This window comes from Salvelinus alpinus, chromosome 4, assembly GCF_045679555.1.
Source record: "Salvelinus alpinus chromosome 4, SLU_Salpinus.1, whole genome shotgun sequence".
NCBI classification, from domain to species: Eukaryota; Metazoa; Chordata; class Actinopteri; order Salmoniformes; family Salmonidae; genus Salvelinus; species Salvelinus alpinus.
Window position 1 is genome coordinate 103,173,603 of NC_092089.1, and position 25,265 is coordinate 103,198,867.

At 50.0% G+C, this 25,265-nt stretch overlaps 1 protein-coding gene across 3 annotated transcripts in view; it reads left to right on the forward strand.

Moving 5' to 3' along the window:
• rps6kal (ribosomal protein S6 kinase a, like) overlaps positions 1-23,951 on the forward strand; it is a 125,827-nt gene extending 101,876 nt beyond the window's left edge. For all 3 annotated transcript variants that reach the window (XM_071399847.1, XM_071399846.1, XM_071399844.1), the window contains 3 exons: positions 186-380; positions 838-978; positions 21,512-23,951. In XM_071399847.1, the coding sequence (XP_071255948.1) occupies positions 186-380; positions 838-978; positions 21,512-21,637 (462 nt within the window). In that variant the 3' untranslated portion in view covers positions 21,638-23,951. The remainder of the gene's footprint in view (positions 1-185; positions 381-837; positions 979-21,511) is intronic.
• The last annotated feature ends 1,314 nt before the right edge of the window (positions 23,952-25,265 follow it).

Sequence of the window (25,265 nt, forward strand, 5' to 3'; positions counted from 1 at the left end):
TGGCGTTAGGAAGGGTAAAGTTGGGGTTGGCGTTAGGAAGGGTAAAGTTAGGGTTGGCGTTAGGAAGGTGAAGTAAAGCAATCTGAGTGTTCTCTAGCCCCTTACCTGTACTGAGTTTGTTGTGTGTCTCTGTGTTTGTCTCTCTGTATGTGTGTCTCTCTGTGTATGTTTGTCTCTGTGTGTAGGTGTTGATGCGTCAGGGTTATGATGCTGCCTGTGATATCTGGAGTCTTGGAGTATTGTTATACACCATGTTAGCAGGATACACACCCTTCGCTAACGGCCCCAAGGACACACCTGAAGAGATCCTGTTGAGGATGGGGTCCGGGAAGTTCTCTCTGAGCGGTGGGAACTGGGACATGGTGTCTGACAGCTCCAAGGTACACATACTGTTATCTAGCATGCTGCTTGTTGACCAGTCTGTTGTTCTGTGTCTCTAGGACCTGTTATCTAGCATGCTGCTTGTTGACCAGTCTGTTGTGTGTCTCTAGGACCTGTTATCTAGCATGCTGCTTGTTGACCAGTCTGTTCTGTGTCTCTAGGACCTGTTATCTAGCATGCTGCTTGTTGACCAGTCTGTTGTGTGTCTCTAGGACCTGTTATCTAGCATGCTGCTTGTTGACCAGTCTGTTCTGTGTCTCTAGGACCTGTTATCTAGCATGCTGCTTGTTGACCAGTCTGTTCTGTGTCTCTAGGACCTGTTATCTAGCATGCTGCTTGTTGACCAGTCTGTTGTTCTGTGTCTCTAGGACCTGTTATCTAGCATGCTGCTTGTTGACCAGTCTGTTGTTCTGTGTGTGTCCGTGTGTGTCCGTGTGTGTGTGTCCGTGTCTCTAGGATCTCCTCTCCAAGATGCTTCATGTTGATCCTCACCAGCGTTATTCAGCTGAACAGGTCCTGAAACACGCCTGGATCATGCAACGAGACACGTTACCACACTTCCAGCTCGCACGCCACGACGCACCACACCTCGTTAAGGTAACACACACCACACCTCGTTAAGGTAACACACACCACACCTCGTTAAGGTAACACACACCACACCTCGTTAAGGTAACACACACCACACCTCGTTAAGGTAACACACACGAACCACGACGCACCACACCTCGTTAAGGTAACACACACACCACGACGCACCACACCTCGTTGAGGTAACACACACACCACGACGCACCACACCTCGTTAAGGTAACACACACCACACCTCGTTAAGGTAACACACACGAACCACGACACACCACACCTCGTTAAGGTAACACACACACCTCGACGCACCACACCTCGTTAAGGTAACACACACACCTCGACGCACCACACCTCGTTAAGGTAACACACACACACCACGACGCACCACACCTCGTTAAGGTAACACACACCACACCTCGTTAAGGTAACACACACGAACCACGACGCACCACACCTCGTTAAGGTAACACACACGCCACGACGCACCACACCTCGTTAAGGTAACACACACGCCACGACGCACCACACCTCGTTAAGGTAACACACACACCTCGACGCACCACACCTCGTTAAGGTAACACACACGCCACGACGCACCACACCTCGTTAAGGTAACACACACGCCACGACGCACCACACCTCGTTAAGGTAACACACACCACACCTCGTTAAGGTAACACACACGAACCACGACGCACCACACCTCGTTAAGGTAACACACACACCTCGTTAAGGTAACACACACGCCACGACGCACCACACCTCGTTAAGGTAACACACACGCCACGACGCACCACACCTCGTTAAGGTAACACACACACCACGACGCACCACACCTCGTTAAGGTAACACACACCACGACGCACCACACCTCGTTAAGGTAACACACACCACACCTCGTTAAGGTAACACACACCACACCTCGTTAAGGTAACACACACCACACCTCGTTAAGGTAACACACACCACACCTCGTTAAGGTAACACACACCACACCTCGTTAAGGTAACACACACCACGACGCACCACACCTCGTTAAGGTAACACACACCACACCTCGTTAAGGTAACACACACCACACCTCGTTAAGGTAACACACACCACACCTCGTTAAGGTAACACACACCACACCTCGTTAAGGTAACACACACCACACCTCGTTAAGGTAACACACACGAACCACGACACACCACACCTCGTTAAGGTAACACACACACCTCGACGCACCACACCTCGTTAAGGTAACACACACACCTCGACGCACCACACCTCGTTAAGGTAACACACACACACCACGACGCACCACACCTCGTTAAGGTAACACACACCACACCTCGTTAAGGTAACACACACGAACCACGACGCACCACACCTCGTTAAGGTAACACACACGCCACGACGCACCACACCTCGTTAAGGTAACACACACGCCACGACGCACCACACCTCGTTAAGGTAACACACACACCTCGACGCACCACACCTCGTTAAGGTAACACACACGCCACGACGCACCACACCTCGTTAAGGTAACACACACGCCACGACGCACCACACCTCGTTAAGGTAACACACACCACACCTCGTTAAGGTAACACACACGAACCACGACGCACCACACCTCGTTAAGGTAACACACACACCTCGTTAAGGTAACACACACGCCACGACGCACCACACCTCGTTAAGGTAACACACACGCCACGACGCACCACACCTCGTTAAGGTAACACACACACCACGACGCACCACACCTCGTTAAGGTAACACACACCACGACGCACCACACCTCGTTAAGGTAACACACACCACACCTCGTTAAGGTAACACACACCACACCTCGTTAAGGTAACACACACCACACCTCGTTAAGGTAACACACACCACACCTCGTTAAGGTAACACACACCACACCTCGTTAAGGTAACACACACGAACCACGACGCACCACACCTCGTTAAGGTAACACACACACCTCGACGCACCACACCTCGTTAAGGTAACACACACGCCACGACGCACCACACCTCGTTAAGGTAACACACACGCCACGACGCAACACACCTCGTTAAGGTAACACACACCACACCTCGTTAAGGTAACACACACCACACCTCGTTAAGGTAACACACACGCCACGACGCACCACACCTCGTTAAGGTAACACACACGCCACGACGCACCACACCTCGTTAAGGTAACACACACACCTCGTTAAGGTAACACACACGCCACGACGCACCACACCTCGTTAAGGTAACACACACGCCACGACGCACCACACCTCGTTAAGGTAACACACACACCACGACGCACCACACCTCGTTAAGGTAACACACACACCACGACGCACCACACCTCGTTAAGGTAACACACACCACGACGCACCACACCTCGTTAAGGTAACACACACCACACCTCGTTAAGGTAACACACACCACACCTCGTTAAGGTAACACACACCACACCTCGTTAAGGTAACACACACCACACCTCGTTAAGGTAACACACACCACACCTCGTTAAGGTAACACACACGAACCACGACGCACCACACCTCGTTAAGGTAACACACACACCACGACGCACCACACCTCGTTAAGGTAACACACACACCACGACGCACCACACCTCGTTAAGGTAACACACACCACACCTCGTTAAGGTAACACACACGAACCACGACGCACCACACCTCGTTAAGGTAACACACACACCTCGACGCACCACACCTCGTTAAGGTAACACACACACCTCGACGCACCACACCTCGTTAAGGTAACACACACACACCACGACGCACCACACCTCGTTAAGGTAACACACACCACACCTCGTTAAGGTAACACACACGAACCACGACGCACCACACCTCGTTAAGGTAACACACACACCTCGACGCACCACACCTCGTTAAGGTAACACACACGCCACGACGCACCACACCTCGTTAAGGTAACACACACGCCACGACGCACCACACCTCGTTAAGGTAACAAGGTAACACACACCACACCTCGTTAAGGTAACACACACCACACCTCGTTAAGGTAACACACACGCCACGACGCACCACACCTCGTTAAGGTAACACACACGCCACGACGCACCACACCTCGTTAAGGTAACACACACGCCACGACGCACCACACCTCGTTAAGGTAACACACACACCTCGTTAAGGTAACACACACGCCACGACGCACCACACCTCGTTAAGGTAACACACACGCCACGACGCACCACACCTCGTTAAGGTAACACACACACCACGACGCACCACACCTCGTTAAGGTAACACACACCACGACGCACCACACCTCGTTAAGGTAACACACACCACACCTCGTTAAGGTAACACACACCACACCTCGTTAAGGTAACACACACCACACCTCGTTAAGGTAACACACACCACACCTCGTTAAGGTAACACACACCACACCTCGTTAAGGTAACACACACGAACCACGACGCACCACACCTCGTTAAGGTAACACACACACCACGACGCACCACACCTCGTTAAGGTAACACACAAACCACGACGCACCACACCTCGTTAAGGTAACACACACACCACGACGCACCACACCTCGTTAAGGTAACACACACCACACCTCGTTAAGGTAACACACACGAACCACGACGCACCACACCTCGTTAAGGTAACACACACACCTCGACGCACCACACCTCGTTAAGGTAACACACACACCTCGACGCACCACACCTCGTTAAGGTAACACACACACCACGACGCACCACACCTCGTTAAGGTAACACACACCACACCTCGTTAAGGTAACACACACGAACCACGACGCACCACACCTCGTTAAGGTAACACACACACCTCGACGCACCACACCTCGTTAAGGTAACACACACGCCACGACGCACCACACCTCGTTAAGGTAACACACACGCCACGACGCACCACACCTCGTTAAGGTAACACACACCACACCTCGTTAAGGTAACACACACCACACCTCGTTAAGGTAACACACACGCCACGACGCACCACACCTCGTTAAGGTAACACACACGCCACGACGCACCACACCTCGTTAAGGTAACACACACACCTCGTTAAGGTAACACACACGCCACGACGCACCACACCTCGTTAAGGTAACACACACGCCACGACGCACCACACCTCGTTAAGGTAACACACACACCACGACGCACCACACCTCGTTAAGGTAACACACACCACGACGCACCACACCTCGTTAAGGTAACACACACCACACCTCGTTAAGGTAACACACACCACACCTCGTTAAGGTAACACACACCACACCTCGTTAAGGTAACACACACCACACCTCGTTAAGGTAACACACACGAACCACGACGCACCACACCTCGTTAAGGTAACACACACACCACGACGCACCACACCTCGTTAAGGTAACACACACACCACGACGCACCACACCTCGTTAAGGTAACACACACCACACCTCGTTAAGGTAACACACACGAACCACGACGCACCACACCTCGTTAAGGTAACACACACACCTCGACGCACCACACCTCGTTAAGGTAACACACACACCTCGACGCACCACACCTCGTTAAGGTAACACACACACCACGACGCACCACACCTCGTTAAGGTAACACACACCACACCTCGTTAAGGTAACACACACGAACCACGACGCACCACACCTCGTTAAGGTAACACACACACCTCGACGCACCACACCTCGTTAAGGTAACACACACGCCACGACGCACCACACCTCGTTAAGGTAACACACACGCCACGACGCACCACACCTCGTTAAGGTAACACACACCACACCTCGTTAAGCTAACACACACTACACCTCGTTAAGGTAACACACACCACACCTCGTTAAGGTAACACACACGCCACGACGCACCACACCTCGTTAAGGTAACACACACACCTCGTTAAGGTAACACACACACCTCGTTAAGGTAACACACACGCCACGACGCACCACACCTCGTTAAGGTAACACACACGCCACGACGCACCACACCTCGTTAAGGTAACACACACACCACGACGCACCACACCTCGTTAAGGTAACACACACACCACGACGCACCACACCTCGTTAAGGTAACACACACCACACCTCGTTAAGGTAACACACACACCACGACGCACCACACCTCGTTAAGGTAACACACACACCACGACGCACCACACCTCGTTAAGGTAACACACACCACACCTCGTTAAGGTAACACACACACCACGACGCACCACACCTCGTTAAGGTAACACACACACCACGACGCACCACACCTCGTTAAGGTAACACACACCACACCTCGTTAAGGTAACACACACACCACGACGCACCACACCTCGTTAAGGTAACACACCACACCTCGTTAAGGTTACACACACCACACCTCGTTAAGGTAACACACACCACACCTCGTTAAGGTAACACACACGAACCACGACGCACCACACCTCGTTAAGGTAACACACACCACACCTCGTTAAGGTTACACACACCACACCTCGTTAAGGTAACACACACACCACGACGCACCACACCTCGTTAAGGTAACACACACACCACGACGCACCACACCTCGTTAAGGGAACACACACACCACGACGCACCACACCTCGTTAAGGTAACACACACCACACCTCGTTAAGGTAACACACACCACACCTCGTTAAGGTAACACACACACCACGACGCACCACACCTCGTTAAGGTAACACACACCACACCTCGTTAAGGTAACACACACACCACGACGCACCACACCTCGTTAAGGTAACACACACCACACCTCGTTAAGGTAACACACACCACACCTCGTTAAGGGAACACACACCACACCTCGTTAAGGTAACACACACACCACGACGCACCACACCTCGTTAAGGTAACACACACACCACGACGCACCACACCTCGTTAAGGTAACACACACACCACGACGCACCACACCTCGTTAAGGTAACACACACACCACGACGCACCACACCTCGTTAAGGTAACACACACACCACAACGCACCACACCTCGTTAAGGTAACACACACCACACCTCGTTAAGGTAACACACACGAACCACGACGCACCACACCTCGTTAAGGTAACACACACACCTCGACGCACCACACCTCGTTAAGGTAACACACACCACACCTCGTTAAGGTAACACACACCACACCTCGTTAAGGTAACACACACGCCACGACGCACCACACCTCGTTAAGGTAACACACACACCTCGTTAAGGTAACACACACGCCACGACGCACCACACCTCGTTAAGGTAACACACACGCCACGACGCACCACACCTCGTTAAGGTAACACACACACCACGACGCACCACACCTCGTTAAGGTAACACACACCACACCTCGTTAAGGTAACACACACCACACCTCGTTAAGGTAACACACACCACACCTCGTTAAGGGAACACACACCACACCTCGTTAAGGTAACACACACACCACGACGCACCACACCTCGTTAAGGTAACACACACACCACGACGCACCACACCTCGTTAAGGTAACACACACACCACGACGCACCACACCTCGTTAAGGTAACACACACCACACCTCGTTAAGGTAACACACACGAACCACGACGCACCACACCTCGTTAAGGTAACACACACACCTCGACGCACCACACCTCGTTAAGGTAACACACACACCTCGACGCACCACACCTCGTTAAGGTAACACACACGCCACGACGCACCACACCTCGTTAAGGTAACACACACGCCACGACGCACCACACCTCGTTAAGGTAACACACACCACACCTCGTTAAGGTAACACACACGCCACGACGCACCACACCTCGTTAAGGTAACACACACGCCACGACGCACCACACCTCGTTAAGGTAACACACACACCTCGTTAAGGTAACACACACGCCACGACGCACCACACCTCGTTAAGGTAACACACACACCACGACGCACCACACCTCGTTAAGGTAACACACACACCACGACGCACCACACCTCGTTAAGGTAACACACACCACACCTCGTTAAGGTAACACACACACCACGACGCACCACACCTCGTTAAGGTAACACACACACCACGACGCACCACACCTCGTTAAGGTAACACACACCACACCTCGTTAAGGTAACACACACACCACGACGCACCACACCTCGTTAAGGTAACACACACGCCACGACGCACCACACCTCGTTAAGGTAACACACACACCTCGTTAAGGTAACACACACGCCACGACGCACCACACCTCGTTAAGGTAACACACACACCTCGTTAAGGTAACACACACACCACGACGCACCACACCTCGTTAAGGTAACACACACGCCACGACGCACCACACCTCGTTAAGGTAACACACACACCACGACGCACCACACCTCGTTAAGGTAACACACACACCACGACGCACCACACCTCGTTAAGGTAACACACACCACACCTCGTTAAGGTAACACACACACCACGACGCACCACACCTCGTTAAGGTAACACACACACCACGACGCACCACACCTCGTTAAGGTAACACACACCACACCTCGTTAAGGTAACACACACACCACGACGCACCACACCTCGTTAAGGTAACACACACACCACGACGCACCACACCTCGTTAAGGTAACACACACACCACGACGCACCACACCTCGTTAAGGTAACACACACCACACCTCGTTAAGGTAACACACACACCACGACGCACCACACCTCGTTAAGGTAACACACACCACACCTCGTTAAGGTAACACACACACCACGACGCACCACACCTCGTTAAGGTAACACACCACACCTCGTTAAGGTTACACACACCACACCTCGTTAAGGTAACACACACCACACCTCGTTAAGGTAACACACACGAACCACGACGCACCACACCTCGTTAAGGTAACACACACCACACCTCGTTAAGGTTACACACACCACACCTCGTTAAGGTAACACACACGCCACGACGCACCACACCTCGTTAAGGTAACACACACGCCACGACGCACCACACCTCGTTAAGGTAACACACACGCCACGACGCACCACACCTCGTTAAGGTAACACACACACCTCGTTAAGGTAACACACACGCCACGACGCACCACACCTCGTTAAGGTAACACACACACCACGACGCACCACACCTCGTTAAGGTAACACACACCACGACGCACCACACCTCGTTAAGGTAACACACACCACACCTCGTTAAGGTAACACACACCACACCTCGTTAAGGTAACACACACCACACCTCGTTAAGGTAACACACACCACACCTCGTTAAGGTAACACACACCACACCTCGTTAAGGTAACACACACGAACCACGACGCACCACACCTCGTTAAGGTAACACACACACCACGACGCACCACACCTCGTTAAGGTAACACACAAACCACGACGCACCACACCTCGTTAAGGTAACACACACACCACGACGCACCACACCTCGTTAAGGTAACACACACCACACCTCGTTAAGGTAACACACACGAACCACGACGCACCACACCTCGTTAAGGTAACACACACACCTCGACGCACCACACCTCGTTAAGGTAACACACACACCTCGACGCACCACACCTCGTTAAGGTAACACACACACCACGACGCACCACACCTCGTTAAGGTAACACACACCACACCTCGTTAAGGTAACACACACGAACCACGACGCACCACACCTCGTTAAGGTAACACACACACCTCGACGCACCACACCTCGTTAAGGTAACACACACGCCACGACGCACCACACCTCGTTAAGGTAACACACACGCCACGACGCACCACACCTCGTTAAGGTAACACACACCACACCTCGTTAAGGTAACACACACCACACCTCGTTAAGGTAACACACACCACACCTCGTTAAGGTAACACACACGCCACGACGCACCACACCTCGTTAAGGTAACACACACGCCACGACGCACCACACCTCGTTAAGGTAACACACACACCTCGTTAAGGTAACACACACGCCACGACGCACCACACCTCGTTAAGGTAACACACACGCCACGACGCACCACACCTCGTTAAGGTAACACACACACCACGACGCACCACACCTCGTTAAGGTAACACACACCACGACGCACCACACCTCGTTAAGGTAACACACACCACACCTCGTTAAGGTAACACACACCACACCTCGTTAAGGTAACACACACCACACCTCGTTAAGGTAACACACACCACACCTCGTTAAGGTAACACACACCACACCTCGTTAAGGTAACACACACGAACCACGACGCACCACACCTCGTTAAGGTAACACACACACCACGACGCACCACACCTCGTTAAGGTAACACACACACCACGACGCACCACACCTCGTTAAGGTAACACACACCACACCTCGTTAAGGTAACACACACGAACCACGACCCACCACACCTCGTTAAGGTAACACACACACCTCGACGCACCACACCTCGTTAAGGTAACACACACACCTCGACGCACCACACCTCGTTAAGGTAACACACACACCACGACGCACCACACCTCGTTAAGGTAACACACACCACACCTCGTTAAGGTAACACACACGAACCACGACGCACCACACCTCGTTAAGCTAACACACACTACACCTCGTTAAGGTAACACACACCACACCTCGTTAAGGTAACACACACGCCACGACGCACCACACCTCGTTAAGGTAACACACACACCTCGTTAAGGTAACACACACACCTCGTTAAGGTAACACACACGCCACGACGCACCACACCTCGTTAAGGTAACACACACGCCACGACGCACCACACCTCGTTAAGGTAACACACACACCACGACGCACCACACCTCGTTAAGGTAACACACACACCACGACGCACCACACCTCGTTAAGGTAACACACACCACACCTCGTTAAGGTAACACACACACCACGACGCACCACACCTCGTTAAGGTAACACACACACCACGACGCACCACACCTCGTTAAGGTAACACACACCACACCTCGTTAAGGTAACACACACACCACGACGCACCACACCTCGTTAAGGTAACACACACACCACGACGCACCACACCTCGTTAAGGTAACACACACCACACCTCGTTAAGGTAACACACACACCACGACGCACCACACCTCGTTAAGGTAACACACCACACCTCGTTAAGGTTACACACACCACACCTCGTTAAGGTAACACACACCACACCTCGTTAAGGTAACACACACGAACCACGACGCACCACACCTCGTTAAGGTAACACACACCACACCTCGTTAAGGTTACACACACCACACCTCGTTAAGGTAACACACACACCACGACGCACCACACCTCGTTAAGGTAACACACACACCACGACGCACCACACCTCGTTAAGGGAACACACACACCACGACGCACCACACCTCGTTAAGGTAACACACACCACACCTCGTTAAGGTAACACACACCACACCTCGTTAAGGTAACACACACACCACGACGCACCACACCTCGTTAAGGTAACACACACCACACCTCGTTAAGGTAACACACACACCACGACGCACCACACCTCGTTAAGGTAACACACACCACACCTCGTTAAGGTAACACACACCACACCTCGTTAAGGGAACACACACCACACCTCGTTAAGGTAACACACACACCACGACGCACCACACCTCGTTAAGGTAACACACACACCACGACGCACCACACCTCGTTAAGGTAACACACACACCACGACGCACCACACCTCGTTAAGGTAACACACACACCACGACGCACCACACCTCGTTAAGGTAACACACACACCTCGACGCACCACACCTCGTTAAGGTAACACACACCACACCTCGTTAAGGTAACACACACCACACCTCGTTAAGGTAACACACACGCCACGACGCACCACACCTCGTTAAGGTAACACACACACCTCGTTAAGGTAACACACACGCCACGACGCACCACACCTCGTTAAGGTAACACACACGCCACGACGCACCACACCTCGTTAAGGTAACACACACACCACGACGCACCACACCTCGTTAAGGTAACACACACCACACCTCGTTAAGGTAACACACACCACACCTCGTTAAGGTAACACACACCACACCTCGTTAAGGGAACACACACCACACCTCGTTAAGGTAACACACACACCACGACGCACCACACCTCGTTAAGGTAACACACACACCACGACGCACCACACCTCGTTAAGGTAACACACACACCACGACGCACCACACCTCGTTAAGGTAACACACACCACACCTCGTTAAGGTAACACACACGAACCACGACGCACCACACCTCGTTAAGGTAACACACACACCTCGACGCACCACACCTTGTTAAGGTAACACACACACCTCGACGCACCACACCTCGTTAAGGTAACACACACGCCACGACGCACCACACCTCGTTAAGGTAACACACACGCCACGACGCACCACACCTCGTTAAGGTAACACACACCACACCTCGTTAAGGTAACACACACGCCACGACGCACCACACCTCGTTAAGGTAACACACACGCCACGACGCACCACACCTCGTTAAGGTAACACACACACCTCGTTAAGGTAACACACACGCCACGACGCACCACACCTCGTTAAGGTAACACACACACCACGACGCACCACACCTCGTTAAGGTAACACACACACCACGACGCACCACACCTCGTTAAGGTAACACACACCACACCTCGTTAAGGTAACACACACACCACGACGCACCACACCTCGTTAAGGTAACACACACACCACGACGCACCACACCTCGTTAAGGTAACACACACCACACCTCGTTAAGGTAACACACACACCACGACGCACCACACCTCGTTAAGGTAACACACACGCCACGACGCACCACACCTCGTTAAGGTAACACACACACCTCGTTAAGGTAACACACACGCCACGACGCACCACACCTCGTTAAGGTAACACACACACCTCGTTAAGGTAACACACACACCACGACGCACCACACCTCGTTAAGGTAACACACACGCCACGACGCACCACACCTCGTTAAGGTAACACACACACCACGACGCACCACACCTCGTTAAGGTAACACACACACCACGACGCACCACACCTCGTTAAGGTAACACACACCACACCTCGTTAAGGTAACACACACACCACGACGCACCACACCTCGTTAAGGTAACACACACACCACGACGCACCACACCTCGTTAAGGTAACACACACCACACCTCGTTAAGGTAACACACACACCACGACGCACCACACCTCGTTAAGGTAACACACACACCACGACGCACCACACCTCGTTAAGGTAACACACACACCACGACGCACCACACCTCGTTAAGGTAACACACACCACACCTCGTTAAGGTAACACACACACCACGACGCACCACACCTCGTTAAGGTAACACACACCACACCTCGTTAAGGTAACACACACACCACGACGCACCACACCTCGTTAAGGTAACACACCACACCTCGTTAAGGTTACACACACCACACCTCGTTAAGGTAACACACACCACACCTCGTTAAGGTAACACACACGAACCACGACGCACCACACCTCGTTAAGGTAACACACACCACACCTCGTTAAGGTTACACACACCACACCTCGTTAAGGTAACACACACACCACGACGCACCACACCTCGTTAAGGTAACACACACACCACGACGCACCACACCTCGTTAAGGGAACACACACACCACGACGCACCACACCTCGTTAAGGTAACACACACCACACCTCGTTAAGGTAACACACACCACACCTCGTTAAGGTAACACACACACCACGACGCACCACACCTCGTTAAGGTAACACACACACCACGACGCACCACACCTCGTTAAGGTAACACACACACCACGACGCACCACACCTCGTTAAGGTAACACACACACCACGACGCACCACACCTCGTTAAGGTAACACACACCACACCTCGTTAAGGTAACACACACGAACCACGACGCACCACACCTCGTTAAGGTAACACACACCACACCTCGTTAAGGTAACACACACGAACCACGACGCACCACACCTCGTTAAGGTAACACACACACCTCGACGCACCACACCTCGTTAAGGTAACACACACACCTCGACGCACCACACCTCGTTAAGGTAACACACACGCCACGACGCACCACACCTCGTTAAGGTAACACACACGCCACGACGCACCACACCTCGTTAAGGTAACACACACCACACCTCGTTAAGGTAACACACACCACACCTCGTTAAGGTAACACACACCACACCTCGTTAAGGTAACACACACGCCACGACGCACCACACCTCGTTAAGGTAACACACACGCCACGACGCACCACACCTCGTTAAGGTAACACACACACACCTCGTTAAGGTAACACACACGCCACGACGCACCACACCTCGTTAAGGTAACACACACACCACGACGCACCACACCTCGTTTAGGTAACACACACACCACGACGCACCACACCTCGTTAAGGTAACACACACACCACTACGCACCACACCTCGTTAAGGTAACACACACCACACCTCGTTAAGGTAACACACACACCGCGACGCACCACACCTCGTTAAGGTAACACACACGCCACGACGCACCACACCTCGTTAAGGTAACACACACACCTCGTTAAGGTAACACACACGCCACGACGCACCACACCTCGTTAAGGTAACACACACACCTCGTTAAGGTAACACACACGCCACGACGCACCACACCTCGTTAAGGTAACACACACCACACCTCGTTAAGGTTACACACACCACACCTCGTTAAGGTAACACACACCACACCTCGTTAAGGTAACACACACGAACCACGACGCACCACACCTCGTTAAGGTAACACACACCACACCTCGTTAAGGTTACACACACCACACCTCGTTAAGGTAACACACACACCACGACGCACCACACCTCGTTAAGGTAACACACACACCACGACGCACCACACCTCGTTAAGGGAACACACACACCACGACGCACCACACGACGCACCACACCTCGTTAAGGTAACACACACCACACCTCGTTAAGGGAACACACACCACACCTCGTTAAGGTAACACACACACCACGACGCACCACACCTCGTTAAGGTAACACACACACCACGACGCACCACACCTCGTTAAGGTAACACACACACCACGACGCACCACACCTCGTTAAGGTAACACACACACCACGACGCACCACACCTCGTTAAGGTAACACACACACCACGACGCACCACACCTCGTTAAGGTAACACACACCACACCTCGTTAAGGTAACACACACGAACCACGACGCACCACACCTCGTTAAGGTAACACACACACCTCGACGCACCACACCTCGTTAAGGTAACACACACACCTCGACGCACCACACCTCGTTAAGGTAACACACACGCCACGACGCACCACACCTCGTTAAGGTAACACACACGCCACGACGCACCACACCTCGTTAAGGTAACACACACCACACCTCGTTAAGGTAACACACACCACACCTCGTTAAGGTAACACACACCACACCTCGTTAAGGTAACACACACGCCACGACGCACCACACCTCGTTAAGGTAACACACACGCCACGACGCACCACACCTCGTTAAGGTAACACACACACCTCGTTAAGGTAACACACACGCCACGACGCACCACACCTCGTTAAGGTAACACACACCACGACGCACCACACCTCGTTAAGGTAACACACACACCACGACGCACCACACCTCGTTAAGGTAACACACACCACACCTCGTTAAGGTAACACACACACCACGACGCACCACACCTCGTTAAGGTAACACACACGCCACGACGCACCACACCTCGTTAAGGTAACACACACACCTCGTTAAGGTAACACACACGCCACGACGCACCACACCTCGTTAAGGTAACACACACACCACGACGCACCACACCTCGTTAAGGTAACACACACCACACCTCGTTAAGGTTACACACACCACACCTCGTTAAGGTAACACACACCACACCTCGTTAAGGTAACACACACGAACCACGACGCACCACACCTCGTTAAGGTAACACACACCACACCTCGTTAAGGTTACACACACCACACCTCGTTAAGGTAACACACACACCACGACGCACCACACCTCGTTAAGGTAACACACACACCACGACGCACCACACCTCGTTAAGGGAACACACACCACACCTCGTTAAGGTAACACACACACCACGACGCACCACACCTCGTTAAGGTAACACACACCACACCTCGTTAAGGTAACACATGCACCACACCTTGTTAAGGTAACACACACACCACGACGCACCACACCTCGTTAAGGTAACACACACGCCACGACGCACCACACCTCGTTAAGGTAACACACACACCACGACGCACCACACCTCGTTAAGGTAACACACACACCACGACGCACCACACCTCGTTAAGGTAACACACACACCAGTTTTGGAGCTTGGGTTAAGGTAAGGAAGAGAGAATGCATCATGAATCCCATACAGAAACTAGACTCTAACTGTTTTTCTGCGTCTGCGATCATAAATTCACTTTTCAATCTACTCTGAAATCAGATCACTCAAGTGCCTGAGAGCAAAATAATTGAGGAATTCATGAAAGCCCAAATCCCATTGAATGAGACAGATGTCAGTAAACATGGGCTAAATGGTTAGCTTAGTTAACTATGGTGCTTTACTGTCAACCCCTTTAGCCAGTTAACTATGGTGCTTTACTGTCAACCCCTATAGCCAGTTAACTATGGTGCCTTACTGTCAACCCCTATAGCCAGTTAACTATGGTGCTTTACTGTCAACCCCTTTAGCCAGTTAACTATGGTGCTTTACTGTCAACCCCTTTAGCCAGTTAACTATGGTGCTTTACTGTCAACCCCTATAGCCAGTTAACTATGGTGCCTTACTGTCAACCCCTATAGCCAGTTAACTATGGTGCCCTACTGTCAACCCCTTTAGCCAGTTAACTATGGTGCTTTACTGTCAACCCCTTTAGCCAGTTAGCTATGATGCTATACTGTCAACCCCTTTAGCCAGTTAGCTATGGTGCTTTACTGTCAACCCCTTTAGCCAGTTAACTATGGTGCTTTACTGTCAACCCCTATAGCCAGTTAACTATGGTGCTTTACTGTCAACCCCTTTAGCCAGTTAACTATGGTGCTTTACTGTCAACCCCTTTAGCCAGTTAACTATGGTGCTTTACTGTCAACCCCTTTATCCAGTTAACTATGGTGCTTTACTGTCAACCCCTTTAGCCAGTTAACTATGGTGCCCTACTGTCAACCCCTTTAGCCAGTTAACTATGGTGCCCTACTGTCAACCCCTTTAGCCAGTTAACTATGGTGCTTTACTGTCAACCCCTTTAGCCAGTTAACTATGGTGCTTTACTGTCAACCCCTTTAGCCAGTTAACTATGGTGCTTTACTGTCAACCCCTTTAGCCAGTTAACTATGGTGCTTTACTGTCAACCCCTTTAGCCAGTTAACTATGGTGCTTTACTGTCAACCCCTTTAGCCAGTTAACTATGGTGCTTTACTGTCAACCCCTTTAGCCAGTTAACTATGGTGCTTTACTGTCAACCCCTTTAGCCAGTTAACTATGGTGCCCTACTGTCAACCCCTTTAGCCAGTTAACTATGGTGCTTTACTGTCAACCCCTTTAGCCAGTTAACTATGGTGCTTTACTGTCAACCCCTTTAGCCAGTTAGCTATGGTGCTTTACTGTCAACCCCTTTAGCCAGTTAACTATGGTGCTTTACTGTCAACCCCTTTAGCCAGTTAACTATGGTGCTTTACTGTCAACCCCTTTAGCCAGTTAGCTATGGTGCTTTACTGTCAACCCCTTTAGCCAGTTAGCTATGGTGCTTTACTGTCAACCCCTTTAGCCAGTTAACTATGGTGCTTTACTGTCAACCCCTTTAGCCAGTTAACTATGGTGCTTTACTGTCAACCCCTATAGCCAGTTAACTATGGTGCTTTACTGTCAACCCCTATAGCCAGTTAACTATGGTGCTTTACTGTCAACCCCTATAGCCAGTTAACTATGGTGCCCAACTGTCAACCCCTTTAGCCAGTTAACTATGGTGCTTTACTGTCAACCCCTTTAGCCAGTTAGCTATGATGCTTTACTGTCAACCCCTTTAGCCAGTTAGCTATGGTGCTTTACTGTCAACCCCTTTAGCCAGTTAGCTATGGTGCTTTACTGTCAACCCCTTTAGCCAGTTAACTATGGTGCTTTACTGTCAACCCCTATAGCCAGTTAACTATGGTGCTTTACTGTCAACCCCGTTAGCCAGTTAACTATGGTGCTTTACTGTCAACCCCTTTAGCCAGTTAACTATGGTGCCCTACTGTCAACCCCTTTAGCCAGTTAACTATGGTGCTTTACTGTCAACCCCTTTAGCCAGTTAACTATGGTGCTTTACTGTCAACCCCTTTATCCAGTTAACTATGGTGCTTTACTGTCAACCCCTTTAGCCAGTTAACTATGGTGCCCTACTGTCAACCCCTTTAGCCAGTTAACTATGGTGCCCTACTGTCAACCCCTTTAGCCAGTTAACTATGGTGCTTTACTGTCAACCCCTTTAGCCAGTTAACTATGGTGCTTTACTGTCAACCCCTTTAGCCAGTTAGCTATGGTGCTTTACTGTCAACCCCTTTAGCCAGTTAACTATGGTGCCCTACTGTCAACCCCTTTAGCCAGTTAACTATGGTGCTTTACTGTCAACCCCTTTAGCCAGTTAACTATGGTGCCCTACTGTCAACCCCTTTAGCCAGTTAACTATGGTGCTTTACTGTCAACCCCTTTAGCCAGTTAACTATGGTGCTTTACTGTCAACCCCTATAGCCAGTTAACTATGGTGCTTTACTGTCAACCCCTTTAGCCAGTTAACTATGGTGCTTTACTGTCAACCCCTTTAGCCAGTTAACTATGGTGCTTTACTGTCAACCCCTTTAGCCAGTTAACTATGGTGCTTTACTGTCAACCCCTTTAGCCAGTTAACTATGGTGCTTTACTGTCAACCCCTTTAGCCAGTTAACTATGGTGCTTTACTGTCAACCCCTTTAGCCAGTTAACTATGGTGCCTTACTGTCAACCCCTTTAGCCAGTTAACTATGGTGCTTTACTGTCAACCCCTTTAGCCAGTTAACTATGGTGCTATACTGTCAACCCCTTTAGCCAGTTAACTATGGTGCTTTACTGTCAACCCCTTTAGCCAGTTAACTATGGTGCCCTACTGTCAACCCCTTTAGCCAGTTAACTATGGTGCTTTACTGTCAACCCCTTTAGCCAGTTAACTATGGTGCTTTACTGTCAACCCCTTTAGCCAGTTAACTATGGTGCCCTACTGTCAACTTCTTTAGCCAGTTAACTATGGTGCTTTACTGTCAACCCCTTTAGCCAGTTAACTATGGTGCTTTACTGTCAACCCCTTTAGCCAGTTAACTATGGTGCTTTACTGTCAACCCCTATAGCCAGTTAACTATGGTGCTTTACTGTCAACCCCTTTAGCCAGTTAACTATGGTGCTTTACTGTCAACCCCTTTAGCCAGTTAACTATGGTGCTTTACTGTCAACCCCTTTAGCCAGTTAACTATGGTGCTTTACTGTCAACCCCTATAGCCAGTTAACTATGGTGCTTTACTGTCAACCCCTTTAGCCAGTTAACTATGGTGCTATACTGTCAACCCCTATAGCCAGTTAACTATGGTGCTTTACTGTCAACCCCTTTAGCCAGTTAACTATGGTGCTTTACTGTCAACCCCTTTAGCCAGTTAGCTATGGTGCTTTACTGTCAACCCCTTTAGCCAGTTAACTATGGTGCTTTACTGTCAACCCCTTTAGCCAGTTAACTATGGTGCTTTACTGTCAACCCCTATAGCCAGTTAACTATGGTGCTTTACTGTCAACCCCTTTAGCCAGTTAACTATGGTGCTTTACTGTCAACCCCTTTAGCCAGTTAACTATGGTGCTTTACTGTCAACCCCTTTAGCCAGTTAACTATGGTGCTTTACTGTCAACCCCTTTAGCCAGTTAACTATGGTGCCCTACTGTCAACCCCTTTAGCCAGTTAACTATGGTGCTTTACTGTCAACCCCTTTAGCCAGTTAACTATGGTGCCCTACTGTCAACCCCTTTAGCCAGTTAACTATGGTGCTTTACTGTCAACCCCTATAGCCAGTTAACTATGGTGCCCTACTGTCAACCCCTTTAGCCAGTTAACTATGGTGCTTTACTGTCAACCCCTTTAGCCAGTTAACTATGGTGCCCTACTGTCAACCCCTTTAGCCAGTTAACTATGGTGCTTTACTGTCAACCCCTATAGCCAGTTAACTATGGTGCCCTACTGTCAACCCCTTTAGCCAGTTAACTATGGTGCTTTACTGTCAACCCCTATAGCCAGTTAACTATGGTGCCCTACTGTCAACCCCTTTAGCCAGTTAACTATGATGCTATACTGTCAACCCCTTTAGCCAGTTAACTATGGTGCTTTACTGTCAACCCCTTTAGCCAGTTAACTATGGTGCTTTACTGTCAACCCCTTTAGCCAGTTAACTATGGTGCTTTACTGTCAACCCCTTTAGCCAGTTAACTATGGTGCTTTACTGTCAACCCCTTTAGCCAGTTAACTATGGTGCTTTACTGTCAACCCCTTTAGCCAGTTAACTATGGTGCTTTACTGTCAACCCCTTTAGCCAGTTAACTATGGTGCTTTACTGTCAACCCCTTTAGCCAGTTAACTATGGTGCTTTACTGTCAACCCCTTTAGCCAGTTAACTATGGTGCCCTACTGTCAACCCCTTTAGCCAGTTAACTATGGTGCTCTACTGTCAACCCCTTTAGCCAGTTAACTATGGTGCCCTACTGTCAACCCCTTTAGCCAGTTAACTATGGTGCTCTACTGTCAACCCCTTTAGCCAGTTAACTATGGTGCCCTACTGTCAACCCCTTTAGCCAGTTAACTATGGTGCTTTACTGTCAACCCCTTTAGCCAGTTAACTATGGTGCTTTACTGTCAACCCCTTTAGCCAGTTAACTATGGTGCCTTACTGTCAACCCCTATAGCCAGTTAACTATGGTGCTTTACTGTCAACCCCTTTAGCCAGTTAACTATGGTGCCCTACTGTCAACCCCTTTAGCCAGTTAACTATGGTGCTTTACTGTCAACCCCTTTAGCCAGTTAACTATGGTGCCTTACTGTCAACCCCTATAGCCAGTTAACTATGGTGCTTTACTGTCAACCCTAGTCTTTAAGCGGAGGGGCCCAGAGCACACTAGAGGCAATTTACCAATGCTGTGTGTGTGTGTGTGTGTGTGTGTGTGTGTGTGTGTGTGTGTGTGTGTGTGTGTGTGTGTGTGTGTGTGTGTGTGTGTGTGTTTTGGAGGGGTGACAGCAGAGAGAACTGCTATCAACTAAATGATCCTGTGTTTGTGTGTTTCCTGTATAGGGAGCGATGGCAGCTACCTACTCTGCTCTGGGTCATAAGACGTGTCAGCCAGTTCTGGAGCCAGTAGCTGCTTCTAGCCTGGCACAGAGACGCAACATGAAGAAACTCACCTCTATTGACATGTAACACACACACCACTGCCCCAGCCTCCCACTGCCCCAGCCTCCCACTGCCCCAGCCTCCCACTGCCCCAGCCCATCTCCCCCCAGCCCGTCTCCCCCCAGCCCCAGCCCATCTCCCCCAGCCCGTCTCCCCCGGACCCAGCCTGCCCCAGCGCCAGCCCATCTCCCTCGGCCCCAGCCCCAGCCCATCTCCCTCGGCCCCAGCCTGCCCCAGCCCATCTCCCCCCAGCCCGTCTCCCCCCAGCCCCAGCCCATCTCCCCCAGCCCGTCTCCCCCGGACCCAGCCTGCCCCAGCGCCAGCCCATCTCCCTCGGCCCCAGCCCCAGCCCATCTCCCTCGGCCCCAGCCTGCCCCAGCCCCAGCCCATCTCCCTCGGCCCCAGCCCCAGCCCATCTCCCTCGGCCCCATCCCCAGCCCGTCTCCCCCCAGCCCGTCTCCCCCCAGCCCGTCTCCCCCCAGCCCGTCTCCCCCCAGCCCGTCTCCCCCCAGCCCGTCTCCCCCCAGTCCATCTCCCCCCAGCCCAAGCTCAGACAACCTCCATCCCTGAGAGACACCAACACATGTGTTCCAGCTGAGAGACCCACTCTGATGGTTTCATTTCTCCCCTCTGTCACATGCTCTCTCTCTTTCTCTCTTTGTCTCAGAGGAAGACAAGCACCAGCTGATACTGTAGTTCACTGTGATAGGTCGATCCTAATCTGCTTAACTAAACTGTGCACCCCCACTCTTCTCATCTCTTTTCTTCACTTCATTATTTTCTTCCCTTCATTATGTTCTCCACTGCTCTCCCTCTCTCTCTCCGTCTCTCTTTCCTCTCTCTCTCCCATATTCTTTCTCCTCTCTCTCTCTCTCTCCTCTCTGTCCCTCCCGTATTCTCTCTCTCCTTTCTCTTTCTTCCTCTCTCCTCTCTCTCTGTCTCCCTCTCTCCGTCTCCCTCTCTCTCCTCTGTAGGCTGACTACATACAGTATTCCAGCACCAGAAAAGCCTGCCAACTCTCTGTTCTGACACACACACTTCCTCTTTGTCTGTCTGATCCCTACTTGTGACTGTGATCATGAAGATAGACTGTCTCCACCTGATCCCTGACTGTGACTGTGAAGATAGACTCTGTCTGATCCCTGACTGTGATCATGAAGATAGACTCTGTCTGATCCCTGACTGTGATCATGAAGATAGACTCTGTCTGATCCCTGACTGTGATCATGAAGATAGACTCTGTCTGATCCCTGACTGTGATCATGAAGATAGACTCTGTCTGATCCCTGACTGTGATCGTGATCATGAAGATAGACTCTGTCTGATCCCTGACTGTGATCATGAAGATAGACTCTGTCTGATCCCTGACTGTGATCATGAAGGTAGACTCTGTCTGATCCCTGACTGTGATCATGAAGATAGACTCTGTCTGATCCCTGACTGTGATCATGAAGATAGACTCTGTCTGATCCCTGACTGTGATCATGAAGGTAGACTCTGTCTGATCCCTGACTGTGATCATGAAGATAGACTCTGTCTGATCCCTGACTGTGATCATGAAGGTAGACTCTGTCTGATCCCTGACTGTGATCATGAAGATAGACTCTGTCTGATCCCTGACTGTGATCATGAAGGTAGACTCTGTCTGATCCCTGACTGTGATCATGAAGATAGACTCTGTCTGATCCCTGACTGTGATCATGAAGATAGACTCTGTCTGATCCCTGACTGTGATCATGAAGGTAGACTCTGTCTGATCCCTGACTGTGATCATGAAGATAGACTGTCTGATCCCTGACTGTGATCATGAAGGTAGACTCTGTCTGATCCCTGACTGTGATCATGAAGATAGACTCTGTCTGATCCCTGACTGTGATCATGAAGATAGACTCTGTCTGATCCCTGACTGTGATCATGAAGATAGACTCTGTCTGATCCCTGACTGTGATCATGAAGATAGACTCTGTCTGATCCCTGACTGTGACTGTGATCATGAAGATAGAAAAGCAAACAAACATCCTGTGCATAAAAACAACAACTGGTCAATGAGGAGGAGATGATGGTGATGTTGGTGCTGTTGGGTTATTTCTGTGAGGGGGGGTGAGACATGGGTACGTGGGAAGGAGAGTGTCTGTGGGAAGAGACTTACAGAGAAGCTGAATTACAAAACAGATAATTTCCATGACTCTTTAAGACATTGTGGACATCATTTCCATGACTCTTTAAGACATTGTGGAAATTGTACCATATTGTATTTATTTCATTTATAAAATTATATTTTTCTTTCAAGTTGTGTATATATTGCCATTAAAGATCATTATTGCCATGTTGCTGTGTTTAACCTGACTATGTGTCTGTACTGTGTGTGTTAAAGGAACTACAGTTCCTTCACAAAGTATTCGTAGTCTTGACCTAATCCACATTTTGTTGTTACAGCCTGAATTATAAATTGATTAAATATATTTTTCTCACCCATCTACACAAAATCCCCCATAATGACAGTCAAAACATGTTTTGTGAATTGTTTGCGTATTTATTGTAAATGAAATACATAAATATCTATTTTACATAAGTATTCACACCCCTGAGTCAATGCATATTAGAATCACCTTTGGCAATGACAGTCTTTCTGATATTCGCACATGGATTCTATTTAAAATTCTTCAAGCTCTGTCAAGTTGGTTGTTGATCATTACTAGACAGTCATTTTCAAGTAAATTTGTCCAAACTGTAACTAGGCCACTCAGGAACATTCAATGTCGTTTTGTTAAGCAACTCCTTGTGTTTTAGGTTATTGTCGTGCTGAAATCTAAATTCATCTCCCAGTGTTTGTTGGAAAGCAGACTGAACCATGTATTCCTAAACTATTTTACCTGTGCCCTATTCCATTTCTTTTTACAAAGAATTCTCCCTGCCTAAGACAAGCATACCCATAACATGATGCAGCCACCACCATGCTTGAAAATATAAGTGTCGTACTCGGTGTTGTTGGATTTGCCAGTAACAACGCTTTGTATTCAGGACATTAAGTATATTTTCTTAGACACATTTTTTGCAGTTTTACTTTAGTGCCTTATTGCAAACAGGATGCATGTTTTTGGAATATTTGTATTCTGTACAGGCTTCCTTTTCAATTAGTCGTTTAGGTTAGTACTGGGGAGTAACTATAATACACATACTCAGCAAAATAAGAAATGTCCTCTCACTGTCAACTGTGTTTATTTTTCAGCAAATTTAACGTGTAAATATTTGTATGAACATAACAAGATTCAACAACTGAGACATAAACTGAACAAGTTCCACAGACATGTGACTAACAGAAATGTAATAATGTGTCCCTGAACAAAGGGGGGGTCAAAATCAAAAGTAACAGTCAGTATCTGGTGTGGCCACCAGCTGCATTAAGTACTGCAGGGCATCTCCTCCTCATGGACTGCACCAGATTTGCCAGTTCTTGCTATGAGATGTTACCCCACTCTTCCACCAAGGCACCTGCAAGTTCCCGGACATTTCTGGGGGAATGGCCATAGCCCTCACCCTCCGATCCAACAGGTCCCAGACGTGCTCAATGGGATTGCGATCCGGGCTCTTCGCTGACCATGGCAGAACACTGACATTCCTGTCTTGCAGGAAATCACACACAGAACGAGCAGTA